The sequence below is a fragment of the Idiotropiscis lumnitzeri genome, chromosome 4 (assembly GCF_059441095.1).
Source record: "Idiotropiscis lumnitzeri isolate Australia: NSW breed Sydney's pygmy pipehorse chromosome 4, RoL_Ilum_1.0, whole genome shotgun sequence".
NCBI lineage: Eukaryota > Metazoa > Chordata > Actinopteri > Syngnathiformes > Syngnathidae > Idiotropiscis > Idiotropiscis lumnitzeri.
Genome location: NC_142394.1, coordinates 10780198 through 10803142, shown reverse-complemented (window position 1 = coordinate 10803142; position 22945 = coordinate 10780198). Strand labels below are relative to the sequence as shown.

Genomic DNA, 22945 nt, shown 5'->3' with positions numbered 1-22945 from the left:
TCAGGATAAGTGACACACTATGTTGAATGCTGATTATGTTCGAATCAAATACATTGTAAGCGTTGAAATGATTCACGAGGTAGATAAATTCCCAAGAAGGATTTTAAGCATCATCAATAAAGACCTTGTGTTGAGGTGAAAAAAATGCCAGTGCAGTTCATGCACGTGGAGGACCTCATAACTGAGTTTGCCTTGGGCCCCCCAAATGACTAAATACTGCATAATAAACACATTCCCTGGTATTATATGTGAAATGTAACATACACCACTGGAAACAATGTTACCTATAAACGAGTAAAAAAAAATTTTTTTTACTTGCTCTATGTTGTATCAATAGTTCTGCACGACTTTGTTACATTGGTATGCTATCATTTAAATGACATGCAATTGAATAAAAAAAAAACCTCATACATGCATAATTATCAATACGAATAATTTATAAGTTTGATTTTACAAATACACCGTCTTGAAATTTAGAGACAAATGCAGTCACGTTGAATCGTTAGCATTTATGGTGATACCTTTGGTGTCACAATAAAATGTATGGTTAATTCTTTCTGCTGCTGCTCAAAATGGCAACGTGAAACGCGTCGCGTTCAATCTTGTACAGTTAGTACCGTAGTAGTTCTCGTTTGAAGCTGCTGAATTATTAATGAGCTGGGCGACAGCCTGCAGTCTTGCTAGGCATTAGTAATAGAAGCTGCAAACAAGATTGCGCTTGAAATCAATCATTGTGCTGTTTCGGCACATTTATTTTATTTTCAGGTACACGTTAAATATTTTACTTTCCCCTGGACATTATGTGTGCGTTAATTACTCCAAAACAAGGCAGGTATGCGTTGCATAGTTTTTCAGTGATCGATTGGGTCTCACTGGACATAGTATGAAACTCCCATTGATTGATCTTCACTACACTCCCCGCTGACCGGAGAAAACATTTGATATCGAACCCAAGAAGGGGGTTTAATTAACGCGAAAAAACGTTCATATTTTTCATCTACGGTGCCCGGTGAAGAACTCTGTCGAAAGCATCTTACCCGTAAGCACCGTTTGCCGGTCATACGTCGACATAACGTAACGTCGCCACGGTTAGACTTGTTTTTCCTGCCGGAGCCCGCTTCCTGTTAGCTTGTGCTAGCTCGGGGGCGCCGACATTATGCTAATGAACGTGTCAGTATAGTTTGCCATCGCAAAGGGGTGAAAGTGCCCCGTTTGCGGTAGGTTTATCGATTCGTGTAATTTCAAATATAAAAGTTAGGGCGACAACTGTGTCGCTCTCGTTGCTTCGCTTGTTGCTCGCTAACGCCTGGTAGCTTAGCCGTGTTGCTTCTGTTGGGGCTTTAACTCGCCCAGTAAAGCTCTCTGATACATGCACGAAAAGATTTGCTTATATCGAAGATAAGTTAATTAGTAAGAAACCAAATGTGTTGATTTTGTTAGTAATTATTAGAAGTCACCATAGTTGATCAACTAAGTGAAGGAAAAAAGACAATAGAGTGTCAACATATTTTTGTTTGGTCTTTTTTTTTATTCATCACTTTTCGGGTTTAAAGATGTCAAATGTCTTGTTAAAACCCACATTTCGAATGCATTAGGGAGCACTAGGAACATCTTTCGAGCTACGTAGTTTTAAAGCGAGACTGACGAGGGAGGTTCCTCTCTTTTGAGTCTCTCGCCTACTTTTCCACCGCCGCCGCCGCCGCCTTCCTCGTCAGCTCCAGCCCACCATGGACCCCCCGAGGACACGCTCTCGGTCCCGGTCCGGCTTCTATCATTTCGCCGTGAGCAACCCCGCCGGAGGTAACAGCGGCGGTAACGCGCTTGGTAACGGGAGCATGATGAACAGCGGCGGAGGAGGAGGAGGAATTAATTTCCCGCAGCAGAACAACCCCGGCTGGGCACCGCACCACGGCGGTCGCGGGGGCTACCCAGAGAGTCAGCCGCAGCAGCCGGGCGCTTACCTGGCCGCAGGGGCGCAGCGACACGGAGCTCACCGGCACCCTGGAAACGGTAAGTGGCGTGGGCCTGCGAGATGCACCATAACATTCGTACGTGATAGCTTAGAGGAAGACTACTATGAGGCAACCTCTGGGCTTCATCGAGTAGCTGTAGTTCGAACAAAACCCCTTTGTGTTGTAGTGCAGGTTTAGATAACGTTTGTCACTATTTGAACTCACCTCCACAGCTCAATAAGATTCAATGCGATAGTAGTGTATCACAAATTCGCTCTTCCAACCATAACATTGATGTATTTTGATTGATTGAGGTATTTATTTGACACGATGTTAGCAGTAATTTGCACGATTTTAGAACTGCACCACATCAAACGAGGTATTTGCTTTTCTCACGTGAGTAGTTTAAAATTGACACTATGATTTAGTTTTGTTGTGTTGTGACACTGAGTATGCGCCAGTTGTTTACCATAAAGGCAGGAGTTATTTTGCAGCGAACGTCTCTGATTGGTCAATCACCAGAGTGAGGAATTTAGGGCCTCTCATGAATTGGCTATTTTTACTGTGATTACAATAGGTTGGCCGCAAATTGGTTATTTTATGATGCCGTGTTAGGGTTCAACTGGGTTCTACTTCAACTGGATCCCCATTTCAGCTATGGCTGTTACGGTAGTGTCATTGCAGTAACTTTGTGTTTCATAATCACCACCTTACCTAAACTTTGTTTTTTAACTCTTGAATATTTTCTTAACACTAACCCCAGCCCTTTTTCCAGATTGTTGCCTCCTTTAGTATTACTTATCCATACCCTAACCATAAACTGTTATTTTTGTGGGGCCTGAACATTTTTCCAACTTTAGTTTCACAAGCTACATCGAAATTGTTTACCTACAACTGTTCAATCCAGCAATAAATAAGTGGGGAAAAACAGCTCCTTAACAACTCCCCACTGGATGCAAGAAATTTTAAACATACTAAAAGAAATAAATAAAAAAGGTGCAGAGTGGGACGTGATGGATTAAAGCAGCGCCTTCAGGGCAATTGCTCTGCCCACTAGGCCAGAAGCTGGCACACTTTTACAGGTGTCGAATTTGTACTTGTAGTTCTTGCATGATTCACGGCAAAATGCTAGGTGGTGAGTTGCTGCCACAGCAAAATAACCACTAAGTACCATAAATCAGTTTTAAGATCAGGTCAAATTGTGCTTCGAATGATGTTCACTTTAAGAAAACAATCTAAATCCCTCGCAAATGGAAAAAAGAGATACCATTTGAGCTGCTGATAACATATGAATGTGGTACATTTTTTTACGCCTCTGACAATGTCAATTAAGAAAAACACTTTTATAAATGCAATTTTTTTTTAATTTCTTGAATTGAAATGTGCAATAATTCTTTGAGATATGTGTAAATCGAAGTTTTTTGCGCCAGAGCTGTCATTTGTTTGATTATGTTTTTCTTGTGCAAAAGGTTGAGATATGATCTTTGTATGGTGGAAAGCAACAAGCTGCAAATAGCAAATTGTTCACATAAGAGGTTTCAATCTGTTTGCCGCTTGAAGTTGAAGTTTTTCTGTCATATTGACGTAAGAGTTGCAGTCTGTGTATTTTAAATACGGTGACTACATAACTTTGCCCTGAAGACAGTGAGCTAAACGCTGACATGTCAATAGATACACCATAGAAGGACTAATGAATAGCATTGTGTCATGAGATGGTGTGTACAATGCTTCGATTTTTCATTAATTTTAAAAACCCACTTTTAATATCAATAATATGCAAAAAGTTCTATCACATTTTATTTATAAAATCGTAGGTCTTATTGCAGATTATATTACATGGGTGGCACCTCACCTTACATGACGGTGACATGTCTTGCCGCCATTGTCCTGCTACAGAGATGCAAAGGAATCAATCACCTGATCATAAATTTGCTAGATCAATGACTATAGCATGTGTGACAAATGCAGTGCAATTACTTCGGCACTTGAGGGAATACCAGGAGTAGTTTGTGATGACATTTTGCTTGCACCTCTGCTGAAGAAATTGGTGGTAGGCTAGCGAAGTGTGGTCTCGCTGAGGCACCTACTGCGTGTGCTTCAAAATGTACATGCTTCAGATTTAGGTCATTGCATTCAATTAGTCTGCCATTAACTGGCACTAAATTCTACACACCGTCTGTCCCTTTGAACAATGGAAATTTGTCAATATCATTACTGTATGTTTTTATACATTACAATATTATAGACTGCTCTTTTTCTCAAAAACAAAACAAAAAGCATCACAAGCTTTTTATGACAGGGGTGAGGTTGGAACGCATTAATGGCATTAACATTTGCAATCGTTAGAGAGTAATATGCTTTGAGATACAAGTGCTTTGAGTTACGAGCATGGTTACAGAGCATGCTCATGTGCTCATGTTTTGTTTGTTGTGGACAGTGAGCGTATCTGTCCAAAAAACAAATGGGGGGCTCAACTTAGCCCTGTATGTTGCATGTAGTCTTTACCCTCGCCACTCTCTGCAAACCTCACTTGTTTGCCTCCCTCCAAATTACGCATGAGCATAATTTTGCATAAATTAACATTGGATCTAAGAGCCTGATGTCTGTCTAGATGCTGAGTATTTACACAGTCATCTTTATTTTTGTTAGAGAAAGGTGAGCTGTTTCACTGCTGTTGAACCACACTCATTAATTTAGATTTAGATTTTTAAAAAATTTTTTTACAAATGAAAAAGTAATGCCATTTATGTGCTATCAGACTGGGTGCGATCTGAAATCTGATTCATTTCAAAGACAGAGAATGGCATGAATGAATGTTTTATACCAGGCTGCTGTTGTGTTGCCAGAAATGCCATAATAACCCCCACTGAGCGGCCATTAAGAAATGTGTCATACAAATTGATAATATAAACCAAGTGTGTGCACACTAAAAAAAAAAACTTGAGCAAGATCACTACTTGGAGTAAGCAAGGCCTCAATGCACTGATTAAATTCAAACTTTAAGCTAAATTCAAACTTTAGATTTGAATATTTTTCAGTAATTGCAAATCAGAGAGGAATTATCCCCCTGGATTTTTATCATTGCAGAATTGCTCTTGAGTGTGTGGTGTGTGTGAGTGATTCTTGTGTGAATCTCACCCATAATCTGTAGCTCCTTTGAACTTGTTTAGACAATACTCTACTGCCTTAAAATACCCACCCCCATAACTCTGTCTTCTGGCTACCCTGACCGAAGCAAAACCGTCCTCAGTCTGGAATTTTAGATTGTGAGCCAATGTTCCACAGTCAGAGGCGTGACATGTCACTTAATAGTGTTGGCGTGCATTATTCTGACTATCCCTATTACACACACATTTGCTGTTGCAGGCTTCACAGCGTCCTGTTCTGTCTCCCTGTTTTGTTTGCGTTTTGTTAAAATGGTAAGACAATGTTTAAGTAGCTACTGACTTCAAATTAAGACCGATTTGTTGATGCATTGAAGCTCAAAAGCAACCCAAGCCAAATGCAAGCTGCGGAAATCAAAGAAAGAGCCCTTTGGTCATGGGTCGCATTGTTAGACAATCATCCACTGCAGACCTATCTTTGTAAACATGACCACTTTTATCTATTCACTTGCAGAATGCTGTCAATTCTTGTGAGTAGTTTCTGTGTTTGCTTCAAGGGCACCACTATTCGGAGGAAATAAGGTTGTTTTCTCTCCAGCAGAGCCCCATCACTCTGCCTCAGTGTCCCTTCTTTTGACACCCCCCGCCCCCAGGTTGAAAAGATCTCGTTCTCTATAAAACACATGAAGGACAAGAACCCAGCGAGGTCTAGAAGTTGATGGAGAAAGATATAAGGCAACGTTTTGCCTCCAATGTCAGCTGGTCAGTCAGCCGTCTTGGCGTGTGTTCTTCACAGTCGCTAGCGGGGCGTCTTTGAGCCGTCACTATCGCAACTTCACATGGCCCCCGAGTGGCTCTGCAAAGGACAACAAAGGGGTGGGGTTTGCTTTCAGATCTGTTGTTTCTGAGAAGACTCGTTGGAGGAGGGAGACAGAATGGAGGGTGTAGAAGCGGGAGAGATTTTTTTTCTTGTTTCTTCTTTGTGATGAAATATTTTTGGGCCATGCTTAAGCCAAAATCTTGTCATCTGAAGGACGTCTTTTCATACTGCATAAAAGTATGTGTGTGTGTGCTACATTCAGATTGCACATGTTCCCTGTTAGATAAGCAGCCAGCCTCACATTGTTTTTCTCCAGTGCATATTTATTACATTACTGGGATGTTTGTTGGTTATTATCCCATCCTAAGACGTTTCTTTGCTGCTTGTTTAATTAATAGGAATTGGCCAAGTTGGGATTTCATTGTGATGCGTTGTTTTAGACAGGGGGCACAGCATAAACAATGTTTCTGGCCAAAAACAGAAAAAAAACATGGTTTCGGAGTCATATACAAAAAAATTGCAAAACACATTAACAAAAACAACGCTACTGATGAAAACAATATTGGAGGAAGTAGAAAATATGCTTGCGTTTGTGGAAATGCCAACTAAATGTGGATGGTGATACTGTAGCATAGTTTTTATAACTCCAGCTTTTACTACACTTGTACTTTGCCGAGTGGATTGACATTATTTTCTAAAGTGAAATATTTTGTTTTTTAAGAACACTTCTGTTGAAGTTTTGTGTTGTTAGAATTGCATGATGGGCTGCTTCAAAAGCTCTGGTTTCTCACTCATGAATATGTGGTTCTCCTTACAGTTATACCGAAAATAAATTGAGCAAACTGCCGTGCCTTGGACCTTTTGGGTCCATTAGGATAATTTGTTTTTGAATAATTAATTCATGTTTGACATCATTCAGTCAGGAGGCCTGCTATCTATGAACTTTTGCAAATTGGTGTCTATCTAAATGTAATCTTTTTGTACACTACAGCATTTCTGTTCTTCCAGAATCAAGCTGCATTTGTATTCTGTAAAGATATGATATCTAGATCTTTTTTGGAATGAACTCCGAATCCATCCCCAAATCCTCCAGCTGTTTCAGGGTAATTTAAGCCTTATCACTTCGTCGTGACATATTGCACATTGGCTTGTCAATTAATAGAGAGAACTGAGTAAAGTAATAACGATAGCATGTGACTATCCAGTGATGAGGAGTTGAGTCCCTTGAACAAGGAAAAGCAAATGGTGGCAGATGTTTTTTGGTACATCATCAGAGGCAATGAAAGATCCAGTGTGTTTTATTACACAGAGAGCTTCATCTGCTTATTTTCAAGCAGCTATTGGAAAAGCCCGCCAGACCAAAGAAGCGCAACACTGATTAGGTCAAGATCTGATGCCCATTTGTATTTGGAGTAACAGACCGATCACTGTTTCACATCCTTTGTGATCCTGCACAGGAAAATCCGATTGAAGCGACCAGTTTGTCCTGCTGGCTTAACAGGCATATGCCTGTGTCTTGTGATGATGTTTTTCTCAGCGCAGTCTTTATCTGATTATGTTTCCCCCTCTCTCCCGTTCTCTTTTGCCTGCAGGAGGAGTGCTACACTTTCATCCAGATAATGTGTTCAGTGAGGATCGAGACAAAGTAAGCCATGAAACATGATCGCTGCATTTGGCCTCAGTTTACAAATGTTTTTTTTTTTTTTTTTTGGGTCTTTTAACTTTGTTGTAGTGATTTCTTCCATGTATTTACAGCGCATTTTCCTGAATAACCACCTAACCACGACCCCTTCTTGGTCCACTGTTCACAGATGGAAGACAGCCCAAGCCCAAAAAGGCAGCGTCTTTCCCAGCAGTCCATTTTAGATCTAAGCTCCGCCCCTCCCTCTACCCCTTCCTCTCCCATTCGCCCCTGGGAGCTCCCCCCGAGTCTCAGGCCACATGCCCACTATGCAACAGAGAGATGTCACACACCTGTCCGCAATCGAAGAAGGTGAGCACACCCACCCACTCACTTTTATTTTATCTATTTATTTTCATGCCAGTGTGACTAATAGATTTACTTCATATTAATCACAGACAAGAAATAAAGTAATGATGTCTCAGGGTAATGGACTTTTCACGCTGTACTTAGGACAGTGCGGTGTGCTGTCGGATCAGCCCACTAATCGAGTGCTGCGGAGGCTGGCGGCACATGAGGTGTGCGCCTGCCAGAGCAGACGCAAACGCTAGCCTCCAATATGCAAGATGATTGTGGAGCAATTTCAGAGCAGTGACAGAATAAGTTTTTTTTTTCCTTTTTTTTTTAAAGAGCAGGCCCATTTGTCAATTTTAAAATTCTGATGTTTCAAAAATAAAATCAAAACCTATTTCTGTATTAAAGATTCAATCATCTGAGCTCCGTTTTGAAGTTAGTTCAAGAAACATTTATTGATTGGTTTTGTGTTTCATATTTACGAAGGGCAACATACAATATCTTATACCGACGCCTCTTCTTCTCCCTTCTCAGCCCTCCAATGCGACGCCCGCGTGGCCGCAGAGACCGCCTAACGCGTCATCACCACACGCACAATCATCACCACCATTACAACAGCAACAGCAACCATCACCACCCCAACACTCACCCTCACCACCACCCCCACCTCCACCATCACCACCTGCACTCCCATCATGGGCTGTCACCAGTCCAACAAGACGAGAACTACCGTCACTCAGCCCCCACTCAGGGCTACCCGCTCTATAGCCAGCAGCCCCCTAGAGGACCAGGGCCTGGGTTGGAAGAACGCCAAGTTTACCATCCGTCAAATCCCTCCCCAAGGCCCCTTCATCCATCGTCAAACCTGTCTCCCCGACTGATGCACCCTGCGGCACATCCGCAGCACCCTCACCCTCACCCACACCCATCACAGCAACAGAGCAGCGGGGTGTTGGACCTCCAGGAACAGGTGAGTTTCAATGACGACTTGAATTTGTGTCAATTAGTCTTGATTGGTTATTTTTCAAATGATTGGTTTGTCTTAAATGTATTTGAGCTGCAATTCAGAACTCTCTCCACTCTTCTTTGCATCCGGCTTGAGTAGTGTGTAGATGCCAGCTGGTCAGCTCCTTTCGTTGATAATTTCATTTTTTTTTTCTCGCTCTCTGGACTTCTGGATACTTTTTATGTCAGTAGGGCAGTATTATTTTTACTTTTTTAATAAAGCCGGCGTTGCCTCCTCAAGATAATGTCAACACGGCCTGCTAATTAATTTAAGACTGCTGGTAGCAACAAGGCCAGAAGCAAGATACCTCTCGTCTCCACAGAAGACTCCCAAGAACTCCTTCAGAAGATGGCTGCTGTGGAGGCAAAAATCCATCGCCTCAGAGTGGTTGCGGAGATGAATGGGAAAAGGCAATGAGACCACACACCAGTGGACACGAGCGTGCTAATAGACGGGTAGCTCTATCCACCAGCCCTCCCTGGAATTTGCTGGGAACAAAGCCAAAAGTGAGGAGTTTTCGTCCAACTCGACCTGACTGGGAACGAATTATTGACAAACGCCATCGGCTCATGCAAGAGATTGTATCAACACCAAGAAATCAACCTTGGTTTATGGCACTGGCAAGAAAAAGGAAACCATTTTATGGACAACAAAAAACAAAACAACTGAGGAGCAGGCTTAGATAAAATGCGATTCCTGCACGACTACGAAGGACCAACAAGCGCGCAATGAAATTCTACCCCCACACCTCTCCCTCCAGAACCGATTAAGCAAACTTCTGGGCTACATCCACCACTGGATTCAGCTGAAATTTTGGAGCTGTCTTCACCCTGGCAATCACAATCACCAAGACTCACCCTTGGACTATACATCGCCCCCGAACGACGACTCAGCCCTGACGACACAAAACCTGCGCTGTCCATGAACGACTCACTCCCACATATTGGAATTCAACTGACCCCTGTTATCACCTCTTAATCCTGATCATTCCTGTGCATTCGTTGAACTACAAATGATCCCAAAAGTTCAGACAACCATTGTGTCTATTAAAAAATGGTTACTAACTTACTATCCTTGTTCTCCATTTTTTTAGGGTTCAGCTCCAGTGTCTTATACTGTGTCGCCCCCGGGCGTTCCACCTGGTCTGCCGCCTCGTTCAGCCCCTCAGCAAATCCCAGCATGCTCGGTAGTCTTCAGTGGACAGCACTATCCTGTCTGCAGCGTCGCTCCTCCTGTGGGTTTGCCAGCTACGTTTATACAATATAGTCTACATCTTGGGCATCTTCAGGCTTTGCTTGGATATTTTCTACCCAGTTACTGTTTGCACCAAGTCATTTGTATTCTGAAATCTCCTATTTCTTGTCAGGTCCTGCAGACTTGTTCCGTGCAGCACCTACCCATGGCCTACCCATTCCCTTCTCTGCTGTCCAGTGACCCAGCCTTTCTCCTCCCCCCACCTCCTCACCTCCCACATCCTCCCACACACCTTCCCCACCATCCACCTCACCTGCCACAGCCTGGACAGTTTGGACCCTACACGACACAGCAGGCCCGTTCGGTAAGTAGCAAAGCATAGGTTGTTTGAGGCTATAAGCAGCATTCTAAATGAACTTTTTTGAACACCTGCACTGGTGACTCTCTAAAGTTTCCAGTGAATCAGAATTTCCCCCTGCACATGTATTTATTTATTTTTTAACTTTACTCCACTCTTTTTTTACTCGACCTTTCTCGCGCTGGTTGCTCTCTACGCTATAGTGTCAAATAAAAGGCATTCATGCTGCCAATAGCCGTATTAAATGTCATTATGTAGCATTACGGCATATTATTTATTGCAAATGTTGGAAGTCACTGCCAGGGGTACAAAAGACAGATGGAGAACAAAGGAGCCAAGAGTGGGGTTGGGCTTCATGTTAATTTCAACGATTCCAGTTCAATTCAGTTTCCAAACGATTCTCGATATCAATACTTTTCGAGGTGTCAAAACTACGGCCGTTCATTTTTTAGCGGCTTGCAGCACAGACTGAAATAACACTTGACTCGTCCTGTTCATTCGCCTGCCTTATACTACGGTACATCTTCTTACCTTCTGCACTAAGTGGCAAGGCAGAAGAATACAACAAGACTTAATTATCATGGTGGCGCAATAACGTCAACAGACTTGTAGTTGGACAATCGAAACCACTCATTCAAACAGGGAACATATTTCTGTTTGTACAGCCAAGAAAAAAATTATAAAACCGACACGTTTTCTTCAATTTATTGTTTATTTCTAGTACCACTAAAAGTGTACCAGGAGACTAACTGACGCAAAAGAAACCATACAATGCCTAAAAGCACCGTTTTTGGCTGTACAATGGTATAGCTATTGATGTAAGAACTTGATAATTCTGGTCTTTATAAAGAAAACCTTTGGAAAATGTCTCGATCTGGCTGCATATCGCAGACACCAATGGGAGGAACGCATTACAAAAGTTACAGTAATACATTATAATTGCCAGTAATCTTAATGTTTTTGCAAAATTACAGTTACTGACTCTAGTTAATTCAGGGCCACAACACACATTTTCACACATAATTTTAACAGAAGAGCAGTTTATTACCTCACTAACCATTACCTAAATTAATTACCACAATCAGTAAATCTTGACACACTCTGAACGTAAAGCAACAAAGTTGAATAGATTGCCCATTCCCTCCCTCTTTCACATGTTTTGTTGGATTTTACACGATGGTCGGTCTTTGTCATGGCTGAGAAGTTAAAAAGGATGTGTTCTGATAGCAGAAGTATATGTGTGTCATAACTTATGTACAGCCACAATTTTGGAAATATGACGGGTATGAGAACGTCTTCTTGTGAACAGCCACTAACAGCTGTAGTCCTGATGAGTTGGCGTCACTCATGGTGCTTGTATTTCACCAAATAGTTTGTTTTTCAGTCAAAATTGTTCCTAATTGTTAAATTAACTGATTTTATAGAATAAAGTCACCGTTCAGAAGTTAGAGGAAACAAACTTGTATAAACATTTTGGGGTTTTTTTTGGTGAAAGAAGACAGTCTCGTCTTTCGTTTGGTAGGTTTGATACAAAAAAAAAAATAATCTCAAACACAATATTCTGTGTGACTTGCAAAATCGAAAATGCTCTTAAATCACTGGGGCATTAGGCTTGTGATTAGTGCAGATGGCTGGCATTGACTCAGTTAAAAATATTCTTGGCTTTTCCAATACGACCATGAGGACCAGCATTAAAATACAGTAGCTTAGTAGGCCTGCGTGTTCATCAAAAACAAGATGTTTTATTTCTAAAAAAGAAATGTCATTATTGTAAGACCCTAAATTACGTCCTTTGAACATTATCACTGGGCTTAAATATAGTAAAAAAAAAAATGCCATGCAACGAAATGCATTGCACATAAAGGTTAAATACAAACTGTACCTAAGGAATGTTTAAAAGGAAACACTGTAAATGATTCCAAATGTTTTGACCTGAAAGATCAAATCAAACATCGGTCTCCCGTCTCATTTTCATCTTAAGTGTCATCCTTTTGGATAGGATTCTGTATGTTACAATGGCTTGCTAAAGTGTTCAGCCCTATTGAACGTTTTGGCCTTTTGCCACATTTCAGGCTTCAAAGATTATTTTTTTTTGGGGGGTGACGAATCAACACCAAGTGGGACACAGTCATCAAGTGGCATGTTTTACAGTCCGTGCCGACAACTCACTTGAAGTTCTGAATGATCCAATGTTGACACCAATGTGTAATCATTTAAGTGATGTATAAATACAGTTGTTGTATTTCTCATGATATTGATCTGTCAGTGCTGAGATCACACACTTGTGACCCCACCCCTTTCCTTTACCTCCTACAGCCTTTACAAAGGATAGAGAATGATGTGGAGCTTTTGGGAGAGCATCTTTCTTTGGGTGCGGGACTGCACTACCCCCCTGCAACCCACCCCGCCCTCACCCCTCACTCCACACAGCTCCACTTCCTCTCCCACGAGCCCCTGCCCCAGGAGTTCTTTGGAGTGGTGAGTGCTAAGACTGTTCCAGTTGGCTGTTGAATGGCACGCCATCAAGCTTGACGCACCTCTGTCTGTTGTCTCCCAGTCCTACCCAAACTTCATCCCCCGTCGGCTCGCTGGCCGAAGGTACCGCTCGCAACAGCCACTACCGCCTTCGCCTTATCACCCCAGCCTCCTGCCTTACTTCCTGTAAGTTGATCTCCACTCCATTTTTACTTTGGAAGACAGCTTCCCATTTTGAGAAAGTATACACGTTGATCATTTTGTCAAGTGATTCCCCCCCCCAGAATTAGCAATCTAATTTACTTGATTGGACAGTTTTTCAATGGAAATGAATTTATGTTGTTAACGGGTCAAAATGTTCTCTTTTTAGATCAATGCTGCCAGTCCAGCCGACTGGCCCTGCAATCAGTCTTGAGCTGGATGTCGATGATGGCGAAGTAGAAAATTATGAGGTTTGTTGATTGGACAGTTTCAAAAATACGCTTGAATTGAACCTAAATACTAATTATTTTCTGTTGCAGGCACTCCTCAATCTTGCAGAGCGTCTCGGGGAGGCCAAACTCAGAGGACTTACCAAGGGAGATATTGAGCAACTTCCCTCCTATCGCTTCAACCCAAATAATCACCAGTCTGAACAAACGCTGTAAGTGCAAACGCCAATAAATAATTGCAAATATATTTCAGTTGCTAATGATAAAAAAAGTTTTAGTTTGGCTTGGGACCACTTATTTAAAGCAATTTCATAAGGCAAAATACTCCCTTTGAAGCTCTTTCAAACTCAGTTTGTCACTCCAAGTTTGTTGTGCTTTTGTTGTCATCTCGCAGGTGTGTGGTGTGTATGAGTGATTTTGAGTCTCGACAACTGCTGCGAGTTCTGCCCTGCAGCCACGAATTCCACGGCAAGTGTGTCGACAAGTGGCTAAAGGTGCGTACCCGCCCCGTGGAGCTGGCTGACTCGCACTGTTTGGAATTCAACACACAACTCATTGAAACCTCCTCCAGCTTGTCTGTCGATTATATCGAATTGTACCTGAAATAATCCATTATATATGACAACTTAGGTGAATTTGCTTAGCAGCTAAAAGGGAAATAATGCACAGAGCCTGATGGTAAATTGAGTCTTATCTTCATGAATATTTTTTCATAATTTTCAACAATTTCCAGGTGTCTTTATAAAGCAAATTCTCTTCACATTCTTCAGTCAAACTACATAAAGGCTGAAGACACATTTACAGCACAGTATCTACTTCTCACAAATCATTGGCCATGCATTTGTTAACATAACAACTGAGGAAGAGACATGACAAAGCAAGTGGCTTCCCTGTGTTGTCACCTTAGCAACTTTTTTACACCCTCTTGCGACTATTTAAAAAATATTAATAAATCAACAAACAACAAACCTAGTGACATTTTGTTGGTATTTGAGGCTTGTTTAAACTTTGCTACCCCTTTCAGAGATGTTCACTTCACTGTGTCCAAACTGCAAATAAATGCCAGTTGCACAAAGCCATCAGTGTCTAGTTTACAGTTTCGTAACAATTCAAAACGGCTGACTCACAGACATATTTTCAGAATTACACGAATATAATGGGTTTCTCAATTTCACATTCGATTGGTGGACAAACGCGCCAGAGACCCTACTCTTTCTTTCCGAACATTAGAGTAAATTTTCTATTACAGTAAGCGAACCGTCATTTATTTTTGGGGATATTTTCCTGACTCAACCTCTATAAGATGAAATTCCATGATGTAGAAAGACTATGTGACATTTTTTTAATCATTTTACCCCTCTCACATTCTCACTTATTGTCACAATTTTCTAAAGACGCAAAGTGTCATTTGTCATGTGTTTGTCTCCCCCAGTTTAACTTTTCTTTACAACTGACAAAACAAAATAAAACATAAAAAAATTTAATACCAAAATATTCTACCAAAGCTTATTTTGTCAAATAAAAGTCTGCTACTTTAACGCTAACTTATGCAAAACTCCATAGATGAGCTAATGGAAATTGCCATCGGTGTTACAGTTAAGATATATTTTAGGATACTTTGGTGCAATGAGCAGAAATACATACAGAGAGAGGATAGAGCAGAATAACGAATATGACTGGCGATTTCTTTGGAACCTTTATCTTGCCATTCCTTTAGGTGGCAGTAATGTGCATTTTTAATGGCGTGAACTAAACCAGTCCTCTCTTTCCATAGGCCAATCGTACATGTCCCATTTGCAGGGCAGACGCCTCCGAGGTCCAGAGAGACTCTGAGTGATCACATAATGTGCTTGACATTTTCAGCACTGCCTGCTCCGCCTCTTTCTCATCTGTTACATACATGTACATGATTGTATACACACGGACAAACAGACACACAATTTCCTTCATATGTCGATTGAAGTTGTGTGTGTGCCCGCTGTTTGTTTTTTGTTTTTGTTTTTTTACGGCACACCCTTCCTACTTTGCATACTTAATGTGCGTGTTGGTGTGTACACCATGAGAGTTAACATGTATTTTGGTCATCTTTATTATGCAAGCCTCGGAAAGGGGATTGTGTGTAAGATTTTTCTAGACATATGCGCATGAGTGTGTGGGTGTCCATGTGTGCGTGTGTGTCAGTTAAAACATGACAACTTTCCATGAGCGATTGGTAATGCCCCATTTGTACGTCTCTGCACTATGCGTCTTTATGTACAGTATAAACGATGTGTATTAATAAATTCCTTTTTCTCTAGTTTGTATTCAAGGGTCCATGGTGCCACTATTTAATCATTGTTTCTTTGTGTTAAGTTGACACATCATCATGAATTAATAATTTTTTTGACCATAATGAATGACTGTCCTGCCTGGCAATTACTTCATTCCTGTCTCCACTTTTTACAAGTGCTTCACAGCACTAAACTAAGCACATGCATTTTTGGTTCCTTTTATTTTCTTAGTTTGAATGTTTGTGACTTTGCAGTGGCACGTTATATAGATATCTCACTATACTACATATATACTGTATAAATGTATGAATATCTGGATACCAAATAAACGGCTTGATATAAACTTTTTAAAGTTGGTCGTTGGCTTTTTTTCCCCACCCCTGTCCTCATTCTTTGAGGCGATTTGGATCATGGATGCTCCAAGGAGCGCACCTTTTGTATTAAGATGGTGCACCCCCAAAATATACCTGAAACTGACCCAATTTACTTAACGTAAGCTTTCGAGGTGATTTTTCATCATGTGTAAATTCAATTACTTTTTTGGCGCCCATCCTCCCCGTTGTTTCCACCAATTTTGTTTTAGTGATGCGCTACATTGAAACTACCACAAGATGGTGTTGACGTTTTTTTACACTACCCCCTGTCAACATCTGCCGGAATTCGAGTGGTTTTTTTTTTGCTTGTCAGAGAACAATTCCTTTTAATATTCAACTTTATATACATTAATTTCAGTACATCATCCCCCAGGCGCATGTTCTATGCAAGCACACAGCTGTTTCGCTGGCAGCCCACACTTGGAGTCATGTGGTGACGCAGAGGAGGACACACGCAGCATCTACATGCACAACCCACAGGAGCACAGTATTAATATGTATCCTGTGGCTCAAACAACAGATGTAATCAAGTTATTTTACCACGAGGGATAAATGTACAATTCACAATGCGTCAACAAGGGAACTATTATTCGCACAAACATGGCACCTTAGGGGGGGGGGGGTAGCGTGGTCGTTTTGTGCCGCTCCGGTCGTAATAATCGAACTCATTTTACTAAATTGTGCGTTTAACATCAACGTAATGCGACAGAGACATCAACTGCAAGTTTTTTTCTCCATTTATTGTCATCTGTGCATCGATACCGGCGATCTGGTGGTTTGCGACCACTGGACTATAATGTAGGATAATATGTAACTTTTTCAAAGATGCTAAACGCAGGCTCAGGTCACTGCTTTTCATTTATTAAGATAAAAATGACCGAGAGAATACTCAATGGACTGAGGAGCAGAGAGTTGAACTTTTTGAAAGGTGTGAGTCTCGTTGATGCATCACAAACATGGTAGTGGTAGTGCGATGGTCTGAGGCTGCTATGCTATTTCAAGACCTGGACGACTAACTGTGATTAATGAAAACAAAAGCAGAGTTTTGGAGTGGTCCAGTCAAAGTCCAGACTTGAATCTGATTGAAATGCTGTGACATAACCTTTAAATGGCTGTTCAGCGCTAAATCTCTCCAGTGTTGAAGAATTAAAGCAATTCTGCAACAAGAGTTGGCCAAAACATCTTCATAGATATGTGAAAGACTCATTGTCATTCGTAGAAAATGCTTGATTTTGATTGTTGCTGCCGAGGGTGGCCCAACCCGTTATTAGGTTTAGCGGACAATCACTTTTTCCTTCATTCTCCCTTAAATATGAAAACCTTCATATAAAAATAGCATTTTGTGTTTACTTAGGTAGTCTTTAACTGATATTTACCGCAATTTTGTTGGATGACGATGTACATTTAAGTGTGGCAAACATGCAAAAAAAAAAAAGAACACTTTTTCATACCACTGAATATGGTCGTGGACAAACACAGTAAACAAATATAGTAACTTAAATGTTATTAAGGCAAAAATGAACCGTTTCTTCTAAATTGCCTTTTTTAAAGATAATCTGCATTAATGGAAGACTGTGAGAATCATTATGACAGTGGTGGGCTATTAATTTTGAAACAAGGCCACATGAAAAACTGGAACACTTGCTAAGGGCCAAGAAAAACGTTAACTTCATCTTTGTTCTATGTTGTCTATAACGTATTGAGAAAAAGCATTATCTTGTTTCAATAAAATGCTATGTGTGTAGATATGTTATAGCTTAATACGTTTAATATGTTATAATAGGCAACACCGCAGACACAAGTCATAGCCTTTACTTGCTGCACTTGCACCACACTTTCCAAATAAAAGCACTGCATAATTTAGTAATAGCATAATTTTATTTTCACTTCATGGTCCCTGCGGGGGCCAATCAAAGGCTGTGGGTGGGCCGGATGTGGCCCCCGGGCTCTACTTTGCCCACAACAGCACTATGACTTTGTGCTTCTGTCCTTCACAGATTAACATGCAGGGATGCGTGTGTGTGCTGTCCCAGGCTGAAAGACTACATGGATTCTCCATTGTGCTCTTATGTACATATCAAAAGAAAGTGAAACACGGCGCTCTGCCTGCTTCCTTTAAGGTCACACTCTTACATGCAAGCACTCTCTGTCTCCCTTTCTTCCATCACAATGCATGCACCTGCACTCAGCAGTTTGTGGGTTAAACGTGCGCGCATCAGTTAGCCAAGTTGTTCTTTAAATGAAAAGTGTGTGTGTGTGTGTGTGAGAAAGAGAGAGAGAGAGAGAGAGAGATTGGGCAAGAGAGAGAGAGAAACATTTATTTGAAGGGGATTTCCCCCGTCGCATGGCGAGCGGCCTGGCTGTCAGATTGTATCACTGTCACGGCGTCACACACTTGCGCGGGAAAGCGAGCCGAGTAGAAGGAGGACACAAATGACGATTGAAACAGACAGACAGACAGACTACAGTAGTGGGATGTGAACACTAATATGGATATAGAAGCTGGGAGGGCCTCAGTTAGAGAGGTAAAGTTAGGTGAAGACTTTAATTCAAAGAGGAGAAGACGAGCTTGTGGAGCCAGCTTACTTATGACATGTGCAATGTGTGACACTGGAATTATACTTGGACATGCTTGATATGGACAACACAAGCCTCCAGTCTTCTCCATAGTCTGCTACACTCATTCACCCTGCAGGGAGCTACCAGGGGAAAAAAAAGTCACTCAGATTTTATAGTTATAACATAAAACACTGAACTTGTTTTTCTATGATTATGCTTCCGGTCAGTTTTGATGCGGGCCAAGAATATCCTCGTGATCCTGTATAGCTCAAACTATGGAAAAGGGATCGTTTCAGTTTTTCATTTTAATTAGTAAATTGAATATTATTCATGAATCAAAGTTTCAGAGAAAAAGGAATTACATTTGTTCATGTTTATAAAAATGTATTATTACAAAATAATCTCACAATGTTTTTCCAGCACCCCTCAAGCCATGTGTTTCTCCATATGCACAGCCATCGCTGTCAAAAAAAAAAAAATTAAATCAATTTTGTTAAATCTGTCAGTAATATATGATGAAAATGCTTTTGAGCGAAAAAAAATCATCCTTCTCTGGCCCCATCTTGTGCCTCTAATTTCATTTTAAGAAACCACCATGCCCAAGGAAAAACAATCAATCAGAGATAGAGTTTTAACATCACCAGCACCTCAACACATTGTTTTTTTCTCCACAGTTCTGTTGTATGTAATGCGTTTTCATGTTTAGATCAACTTGCGCCCTTATACAAATTGGAGCATCTTACTTTTTAAATTTTATTTATTTTATTCGGAACTGCCATATGTGTGTGAAAAGAAGGTTGGAGCTGTATTTATTTTAAAAATAATAAATTGTGTACACTCCATGAACTGATGATGAACGACAGAGGTGAATCTCTTCACAGTATCATAGTTGATATTGAAGTCATTTGGTCAAATGATGGTCCACTGGCTTTTAGCAAGCAGGCTGATTCATGGGGATCTTCCTTGGTGGAGGTCTGACGATCCTTTTCTCCAAGACACTTGTCGGATATGAGCATGACAACGACATGGGAACATGGTTTATGGTTTAAATGTCACATTTCCTCCCCGCTACACGTGTTCGGTATCCGAGCCTGTCAGATTGCTGCTGGCTTTGGATTACGCTGCAGTGTTCTGTGTGCTTTCTCCCTCAAGTAAAGATTACGTGAGAAGCTTTATGTGTCACAGGGCTGCCATGGAGACGGAGTGGTCCCGTGAGGGCTTCACGAAAATGAGTTTGTATGTACAGTTACGTATATTACAACCATGTTGATTTTTTCCAGTTATACAGTTTTCTCTGTTAGAAACTCAGGAAGGTGAATCATTTGCGGAAATCGTTTTTTTTCTCAAAATGCAGCATGGGTACATGAGTGGAAAGAATGGACACAAAGGTCACCAATAGTCCAAATAAAAAAGAAATAAAACATGAGGAGGAAGCCTAAGGTCGATGCAAAATAGAGAAAAATAGACTATGAGGTGCAGTTACTTCCACATCATTCTGATTCTGTCCAGTGGATAAGAACGATGACTTGTCATGACAAGCCACCAGTCTTACAGTCATTCCAAGAGACGCATGTCTGCATTGGCAGGCAAAGAGGGAATTTGCCTCTTCGGGTTGACTGTCGAGCTGGGAGCAGCAGGGACGTACTGCAGACCCTTCAAGCTACTACATAAAGTATACTGATGATTGTCGTACTGACTGTGACGGATGTATTATCAGATTCCGTTCTCTACTCCTTGCGTCATATTTGCCAAATAACTTTGTTCATTAGCATACAGGAGGTCCAGAGTCTTATTCCCTCTTATTTCACAGTCATCAAATTGCGTGAAGTTGTTCATAGATGAAAGAGGAAATTGTAATCTTGCGATTAAATCACCTCATCACTTGCTTTGAATGCAGCATCTTAATGTTTAATGTAAACAAACAACTGCAGATAGTCATAAGTCCGTCTGTTGGTGACTTACCTCACATTGTCCATAATGAGCAATGGAAGAAATTGGTTCAAATGTTCCTGCCCTATTCAGTACTCACTCACTTAATTTCATTTTCCACATCTTTTTTTTTTCTGGGATTCAGAGTATGAGTACTTTTGCCACCTCTGATTGATTGTATTTTCCCTCATTGGTTTGCAGGACGCAGACATAAATGTTTACTATCACAAACTCTATAAAAAAAAATTTACATTTGTATTGACACATTAGAATATAATTAGGCTACATTTACCGGGCCATATCTGGTCCAAGTTAAAACAGTTTGCTATGGACAGGTCGATGTACTGTATGAGATGGCCCAGTTATCACAAACATTGCTAAACTCATAACAGCTGTTTGTCTTACGTGTTGTGTGTGCCGTGCTGCTATTTAGACTTAACAACGAGTGCTCAGTGACTCTGATTAGGTTTGGCCTCCCTCTTCTCCCCACGGTTGCTTTTAGGTTGCATGGATAATGTTCATTAGACAGGACAGGTGGGGGACTGCAGTGGAGTGTCTGTAATGGAACGAGATGGTAAGTTAATACAATTGGCTTGCTTGTGACGGGGTTCATTTTGAGTTGTGTGCACGAATGAGTCAGCCATGAAATCACTTGGTTGTGTGGTGATGATGTGAAGCTGAGTTCAGATGAGACTTGATGTTGCATACGCTCTCATGACTACATTTGTCCAAAAAGAAATGTGTGACTCTTTGGGCAGTCTGCTGTGCAAAAAAAAACAAAACAAAAAAAACACAATAACATGGACACTTACAGTCCAAAGCTGCCTTCATAACGACAAGAGATTCATTTAATATGTTTATTGTTGCATGTGCGGAACGGCTGAAAGAGGTTCTGAATTTTTTGCCTCTCAAGTCGTTGAAAAAGGTGACTCAAATACAGTGGCGAATCTACTTTGACTTGCAAAAACTGAGCACTGGTTGGATAAAATGAAGAGCTATTCTTCAGCAAAGACTCAATATTGTCTTGCCCTGAAATCGACTGACCGGTCCAGGGTGTACCCTGCCTCTTACTTGAAGTCATCTGGGATATGGAGCCAATCCCAGCGTGCCTATCCAGCAGTTGTGCTGGAACCTGTGCCCCTCGTGAGGTCAAGTACGTATGTTGAAAATGGATGACTACTTGTAAATGGAAGTGCAAAATAGTCGTTTTCATAATTACGACTAATGATCATATTAATGTTGGTCCAAGTAACTGGTTTCACTCTCTCGAGTCCTCTCAATGCCATCCCATCTAACAAAGGTTGAGATGTTGTTGACCGAGTAGGCCGGGTCCTGCTGAGAATGAAGACCCTGAATTGGCACATAGCGTATAAGTCATGCTCGTTTTTAGTCTGCTCATCTCTGCTTTGTGCTTAATATCTTGAGTTCTTATTCTGGGTTATCTCTTGCAGCTTCCCCCATCTCAAATCTTTTTTCTAGCCTCAGTTGACCCCTGATTTCTTTATTTTTTTTAACTTTTCCTTTTCTTCTGCGTGTACACTATGAGTGACGCACATTCATTTCCGTGTAGAGTCCAGCCCTCCCGACTCACCACCACAGGGGCCTTCCGGGGAGGCCAAGAAATGTGCAGACTGAGGATGCCTTGAGCCTTTCCACTCATGCGCAGACTCTCACACCCCACCAAAAAGACCGATCAGACCTCTGACCCACCAGCTGCGGCTGCATCACCATGACATGAATGTGCAGTACAAAATGATGGCCGTCATGTCTGATTCATCAACTCAGTGGCACGCTGCCGACAAATTCTTTTTCACTTTCCTTCTGCTGTTGCTTGATTTATTAGAGTACTTTTATTTTCCCAATATATATAAAGACTATTATTTATTCATTGGCCACTAGCTCAGGTACCATTGTACAAAAACATGGAATTTCCTTCCATTGCGGAAGACAATCAGATCTATGTCCCACTGTGCCAAAAAGACCACTTCTGTCCTGTATAGAGGGAATCAAAATCTGGATGTCACTTAATTCCTTGAATTTCACTGAAAAGAAGACAGAAGTTATGGTATTGGCTCCCAATGGCCCTTCTACTTTCAACCCTGTTGACCTTGGCCCCCTGGCATCTTAGCTAAAGCCAACAGTCTCAAACTTGTATTGTCCTAGTTCCGACCAGAACACATTTGAGGGGAATGTAAACAACAAAGATGGCTGATTCAGATAAATTGTTGTTCTGGTTCATCAAAATTTGTTCAGACAAACCTTCTTCAAACTTTCCTTGTTTTCCATAAATAAATTATTATTTTATCAGGATAGAAATTCATTCATTTCACTAAATAACTACATGCAGGGCGATAAGGGCTTATCTTCACAAAGTCAGTACAATTTACGTGTTACGTGAAGTAACTTTGAATAATTAACTGAATGTAAAATGAAGAGATAAATATTTGTTTCTAATGTTGTAAATATATGTATTGCCATTCCCTGTCTGTGTGATTATG

General features: G+C 41.1%; 1 protein-coding gene across 3 annotated transcripts; it reads left to right on the top strand.

Moving 5' to 3' along the window:
* Window positions 1-881: 881 nt before the first annotated feature.
* On the top strand, window positions 882-15937 carry LOC148338073 (E3 ubiquitin-protein ligase RNF38-like). Of its 3 annotated transcripts, XM_088294602.1 has the most exons (13): window positions 882-1039; window positions 1716-2010; window positions 7469-7521; window positions 7688-7869; window positions 8386-8821; window positions 9951-10091; window positions 10224-10415; window positions 12726-12887; window positions 12967-13070; window positions 13255-13336; window positions 13406-13527; window positions 13710-13809; window positions 15090-15937. In XM_088294602.1, the coding sequence occupies exons 2-13, from the start codon at window positions 1728-1730 to the stop codon at window positions 15150-15152; spliced, it is 1920 nt and encodes a 639-aa protein (XP_088150728.1). In that variant the 5' UTR covers window positions 882-1039; window positions 1716-1727; the 3' UTR covers window positions 15153-15937. The 3 variants fall into 3 exon arrangements, with proteins under 3 accessions (XP_088150728.1, XP_088150727.1, XP_088150729.1); XM_088294601.1 differs by having other exon boundaries at window positions 904-2010; XM_088294603.1 differs by lacking the exon at window positions 882-1039 and having other exon boundaries at window positions 1915-2010; window positions 7632-7869.
* Window positions 15938-22945: the final 7008 nt, after the last annotated feature.

Coding starts and splice junctions, on each gene's coding strand:
- LOC148338073 (XM_088294602.1), top strand. CDS start 1,728: ATGGACCCCCCGAGGACACGCTCTCGGTCCCGGTCCGGCTTCTATCAT. Junction 10,416..12,725: donor CGACACAGCAGGCCCGTTCG/GTAAGTAGCAAA, acceptor TACCTCCTACAG/CCTTTACAAAGGATAGAGAA. Junction 13,810..15,089: donor GTGTCGACAAGTGGCTAAAG/GTGCGTACCCGC, acceptor CTCTTTCCATAG/GCCAATCGTACATGTCCCAT.